General features: G+C 47.7%; 1 protein-coding gene across 1 annotated transcript in view; it reads right to left on the bottom strand.

Annotated features, from left to right (window-relative positions):
- Positions 1–757: 757 nt before the first annotated feature.
- The window catches only part of LOC126424644 (uncharacterized), a 29,899-nt gene continuing 24,656 nt past the window's right edge, over positions 758–6,000 (bottom strand). Inside the window, exon 2 of the mRNA XM_050087376.1 lies at positions 758–1,834. Coding sequence (XP_049943333.1) covers positions 1,214–1,834 — 621 coding nt within the window. The 3' untranslated portion in view covers positions 758–1,213. The remainder of the gene's footprint in view (positions 1,835–6,000) is intronic.

The following is a 6,000-nucleotide window of genomic DNA, read 5'->3' as shown; positions in this document are numbered from 1 at the left end:
GGTGACAAGCAGTACGCATGCACTCCCATAATAAACAGCATTCTGCACATATCGGGTCAAGTCTACATATAATACCAAAATAAAATCTCTCATTACCAGAAATTATTTGCAGATTTCAGCCAGGTACTTTAATGACACAATTACTTTAAAACACGTTTGACAGCTAGTGTTTTTTCGATTATACATCTTCATAGGCTTCATTGTCTTTCTTGTCTCGGAAACAGTGATACCTTTCACCACTGATAGGTAGAGGTAATATTCAGGAAACATAACGGTAAAATAATTTGTTTTTGCCTAACCTAATCACGTTTAAGTTTTTAGATCACCAACTTCTACTGTGTCGAATGGTTATCTTGAAATCATTTTGCTGGACAGGAGGACAATGCGTTATCCTATCTATAGCAGTCAGCTCTGAATGGCAATGTAGTGACCCCACCGAGAAGGCGCAACGCATATGGTCAGACTTACTATCAATGGTGTCCAAAGTAGAGGGTAGGCGAGCAGTGTGAATCTTTGCATCCTGAGTGGCATCTCTTCAGCCACCACTGTCTGCAACCACATGTATATTCTGGCGATCTGCTACTTTATAAGGTGGATTTCTGTGGTTCGGAGCTGGAATATCAGAAGGCGAGAAGGAGTACTGGTAATGGCTGCATTCCTGAAACTGTTTGCAGCAAGAAATTGCTGCAGAAGTGAGAAGATACATGGTACGAATGTCATACTCCATCAGATGTCGTAGTAACTGGACGTCATGTTGCGATATGGTGGGTTGGATATTTCATCACGTATCATCTTAGATCGACAGTTCAGTGAGGAATAGCCTCGAATGGGGAAGTACAAAGTGGGAAATATGATTGTGACAATTAAACAGCAATGCTCCAGATAGGTGCCAGTGGTATCCTACGTGGATGAGCTCGGCGTACTTCCGATGATATACACCTGAAGATGACCAGACAGCTCTGCATCCAAGTATCGTGACAAAAGTTCAGTTCTCCCCAGAGTTCTATGCCACAATTCAAAGGGGTTTGATAAAGTGCTGTGCTGTATGGAAGGATGGTGGACTGGACATGTAATCCTTTCGGTGCTGTCCTGCGTCACGAGCGGAGTAGAATATTCCTAGAATCAACGTGTACGAATTGGAGGTGTGACTGTCATTGCTGTACTGTGTTGGAACACAGTGGGTCGCCAAGTGAAGAGGAGGATTACACGTGCCTCAGGCTTTCTTTTTGTCTTCTTTGTTGAGGGAGTTGGCCTTACCGCCATCTTCCTTGTCGAGGGAGTTGGCCTTCTCGCCGAAGGACTTCCCCGCCTTGGCGTTCATTTTGCTGTACTTCTCGAGGGCCTCGGTGACGAAGGCGGCCGCCTGGGTGAGTCGGTCGTCCTCGAGGAAGGCCCTCACGGACTCGCGCACCTGCGCCCTGCCGAAGGGGAACCCCAGGAAGGTGAGCGTGCAGAGCGGCGTGAAGGTGCAGACGGCGACGGTGAAGCCGCCGCCCAGCAGCACCACCAGCGAGAAGCCCAGCAGCCACAGGCCGACCGTGCCGATCAGCTTGAGACCGAACTTGGGCAGGAAGTGCAGGAAGACGGAGGTGAAGGCGTTCCAGGGGCCGGGCGGCAGCAGCGAGTGCAGCTGCTGCTCCACGGGCACCAGGAAGCCCTCGTAGCCGGTCTGGATGGTGAAGCCGGGGTCGGCGGGGCCGTAGTGCGTGTAGGGCGCCCCGGGGTCCACCGAGGGCGGCGGCAGCGGCACGCCAGGGTACGGCACCGGCCCCTCGGCCACCGCCCCCAGCACGCCCACCCCCAGAACCAGCAGCCACGCCGACACTCGCCTCATCTGCAACACACACACACACACACCACTTACTGCAATGGTGCCCTCAGAACAAACACTCCAATTGGATGGCTAAGGCGCGTCAGTGGCAGTCAGTCACAATACATCTACATCTACAAGGTGGCAATTATTGGGAATAATATCATCATAACTTCTGAATGGTTTGTGTCAGGACGTTCAAACTGGACAGTTGGACATGGGGCTTGTTGGGGATTAGTATGGGCTGTATGGTTTGGTTTAGCGACGAATCTAACTTTCATTTGCTTGGGTTCGTCAATATGCAAAATTGGCGCATTTTGGGGACTGAGAATCCTCGATGCATGACTGTGTGATGTGCATTGTCCGGTGACGGAATAATCGGTGCGATATTCCTCGATGGTAGGGTGGCTACCAAACGCTATGTGAAGGTTTTTGTGATGTCGTCAGTCATACGATCACAACACCGCCTGTGAGACCGACCTGCCGGATGCGATTCCCTCGATAAACGGAAGAACGGCTGTGTTAGCCAAAGAGTACACAGCCAGTCGCAGTACTTACTCACCACTAGTTCACTTCATGTGCAACAGGAGAGTAGTACAGATGTGCCAGTCTACAGTTCGTAACCGCGCTCAGTGGTCAGCCAGCGCCGATGTTAATCAGTCATCGTCTGCAGTTCAGTCATCGCTGCCATCACGTCTTTGTAACTCCGTTCCCAGTTAATCTTCAAATTCACCGGATTCGACATTCAATATTACGAGAGATTAATTCGTCACTGCAGGCTTTGTGACTTGTAAATTATGTCATTCTACAGACGCTTAGTCTAGTCAGCGTCTTCTATAATTGTCAACCAGCTGATCATGGACTACAGCAAAGTTAAGTAATAAATACTTTCTTATTTTGTACTCCTGCTAATTAATTGTGTTTTCCTGTTGTACCTACGAAGCAGTCTTGGCATAGTAGAACCCACGTTTCCACCTCCTTGGCTACCTCATATTTGGCACCTCATGTTGATTGACTCGATTGTGGTGGAAGATCGAGAGCCATCAGTTTTGAGATACACTCATGCTCATAAATTAAGGATAATGCTCATACATGGTGAAACAATGTAGTGCATTTGACCTGCAGCCTTCGCACGGTGGCGCTGGCAGCACTCAACATACGCAGAGGTGTGTTGGTGCATGTCAAATGGCTGGTTCAAATGGCTCTGAGCACTATGGGACTCAACTGCTGAGGTCATTAGTCCCCTAGAACTTAGAACTAGTTAAACCTAACTAACCTAAGGACATCACAAACATCCATGCCCGAGGCAGGATTCGAACCTGCGACCGTAGCGGTCTTGCGGTTCCAGACTGCAGCGCCTTTAACCGCACGGCCACTTCGGCCGGCGGTGCATGTCAGAGTATGGTGCAGCGAGTAAGTATGCAGACGGTTTCGGACTGCTAATGGTGACTGTGTGTTTAAAACGGCTCAAAGAACACATATTGATGACGTTATCAGGGGTAGAATACTAGGGCGACTGGAACACAGCAGGCCGTAGCACGGGCCCTCTGTGTGTCACAAAGTGTGATCTCACAATTATGACAACGATTTCAGCAGACAGGAAACGTTTCCAGGGGCTACAGTACGGGACTTCCACGGTGTACAACACGACAAGAAGACCGATACCTCACCATCGGTGCCCGTAGACGGCCACAGAGTACTTGTTTGTGACCTTACCGCAGTTACTGGAACAGTTGTCTCCAGACACACGGTCTACAGACGACTGAACAGACACGGGTTATTCGCCCGGAGACCTGCAAGGTGCATTCCACTGACCCCTGGTCATAGGAGAGCCCGTAAAGCCTGGTGTCAAGAACACAGTACAAGGTCATTAGAACAGTGGTCCCAGGTTATGTTCACGGATGAGTCCAGGTATAGTCTGAACAGTGATTCTCGCCATGTTTTCATCTGGCGTGAACCAGGAACTAGATACCAACCCCTTAATGTCCTTGAAAGAGACCTGTATGGAGGTCGTGGGATGGGATTGGTGCACGTACACCCCTGCATGTCTTTGACAGAGGAACTGTAACAGGTCAGGTGTATAGGGTCGTCATTTTGCACTAGTATGTCCACCGTTTCAGGGGTGCACAGCCCCACCGTGCTACCATCGTCGAGGAGCACCTGGAAACAGAAGATATCAGGCGAATGGTGTGGCCTGCCTGTTCTCCAGACCTAAACCCCATCGAGCACGTCTGGGATGCTCTCGGTCGACGTATCGCTGCACATCTTCAAACCGCTAAGACACTTCAGGAGCTCCGACATGCACTGGTGCAAGAATGGGAGGCTATACCCCAGCAGCTGCTCGACCACTTGATCCAGAGTATGCCAACCCGTTGTGCGGCCTGTGTACGTGTGCATGGCGATCATATTCTATATTGATGTCGGGGTACATGCGCAGGAAACAACGGCGTATTGTAGCACATTTCTTTCAGGACAGTTTTCTCAACTTATCACTAATACCGTGGACTTACAGATCTGTGTCGTGTGCATTCCCTATGTGCCTATGCTATTAGCGCCAGTTCTGTGTAGTGCCACGTTGTGTGGCACCACATTCTGCCATTATCCTTAATTTAAGGACATGAGTGTAGTTCAGTAATTGTCACCCTGTACGTACACACTCAGTAAGTCACAGTGTGGTGTGTGGCAGATGGTATCTGGCACCACTACTAGTAATTCTCCATCATTTTCGACTCTAGCATGGAGCGGCGGAGCAACGGCCTTCTATACACCTCCGTATCTCTCTCTCAGCTTACCTTCGTGGTCCGTTCATGAAACGTATATTGGAAGGAGTGATCATTCTGTAGCCAGCTTCAAGTGCCCATTCTCTAAATTTTCTCAATAGTTTTCCTCGAAAACATCGGCGCCTTCTCTTCAGGAATTCTCATATGATTTAACGAGGTATCTCTGTTAACATATCTGCCTGTTGATGGAACTTACCAGTAACCAGCCTGATCCTCAAATCTTTGGATGTCTTCCTTTAACCTGGTTTGGATCCAAACACTCTAGCAGTACTCAAGAATGGATCGCACTATTCTTCTATACGCTGTCTCCTTTACAGATGAACCACACTTTCCTAAAATTCTCTCAATAAACCAAAGTTCTTCATCGATTCACTTCAAAATTTTAGATAATACTCTAATTAGCTTTCGGGTGGACATAGGCCTTTACCAGACCAATTTACATATTTTTATACGATAAACATTCAAACAGGCATGCTCTATATATTTTTTTTAAAAAAGCCATGTATAGGTTTTCTGTAAAAGTCGATTGCTAAGAAAAAACATGCTGTGGTGAAAACGAGTGGTTTTGATCTCTTTCTCGCAGCCATCTGTAACTAAGATAGCAGAGCACCTAAACCATTACACATTTCCTCTATGTCATATACATTCTCTCTCATCACACATATTTTCAAACAAAATTGTTTTATGTTCTTCCTCACTGTCGGTTTTACAGAAAACACGAAAGTTGTATTTATAGCTTATCGGCCAATTAGAATACTTCTGCGAAATGTGAACTATCCTAAACTTTGCAAAGCTACCCATGCACAGATTAAAATTACGCAAAATTCTGTCCTTTCAGATCCATCAGCTGGAGAGGACTCTCTCATACCCCGTATACCAATGACGCCAAGCGCTTTATTAATTTTTTTCAACAGACTTCAGGCCCCCAAGCAAGGTTTCGTTTGCCTTAACAATGTACAAAGCCTAATATCAGGGAGAGGAGTAAGAGTACCAAATAGCATGGTACGGTCATGGAGACGGTGGAAGATGAACAGAGAAAGAGGGGAAGTAATTATACATATAGAGAGAGAGAGGCAGGAGGAGGGGGAGATGAACAAAGAGGGGGGAAGTACACTACTCGCCATTAAATTGCTACACCAATAAGAAATGCGTCCGCAGCTCGTGGTCGTGCGGTAGCGTTCTCGCTTCCCGCGCCCGGGTTCACGAGTTCGATTCCCGGCGGGGTCAGGGATTTTCACTGCCTCGTGATGACTGGGTGTTGTGTGCTGTCCTTAGGTTAGTTAGGTTTAAGTAGTTCTAAGTTCTAGGGGACTGATGACCAGAGATGTTAAGTCCCATCGTGCTCAGAGCCATTTGAACCATTTAAGAAATGCAGATGATAAACGGGTATTCACTGGACAAATATATTAT

Source organism: Schistocerca serialis, chromosome 10, assembly GCF_023864345.2.
Source record: "Schistocerca serialis cubense isolate TAMUIC-IGC-003099 chromosome 10, iqSchSeri2.2, whole genome shotgun sequence".
Lineage (NCBI taxonomy): Eukaryota > Metazoa > Arthropoda > Insecta > Orthoptera > Acrididae > Schistocerca > Schistocerca serialis.
The sequence above is the reverse complement of the archived record's forward strand: the minus strand, read 5'-3'. Positions and strand labels throughout refer to the sequence as shown.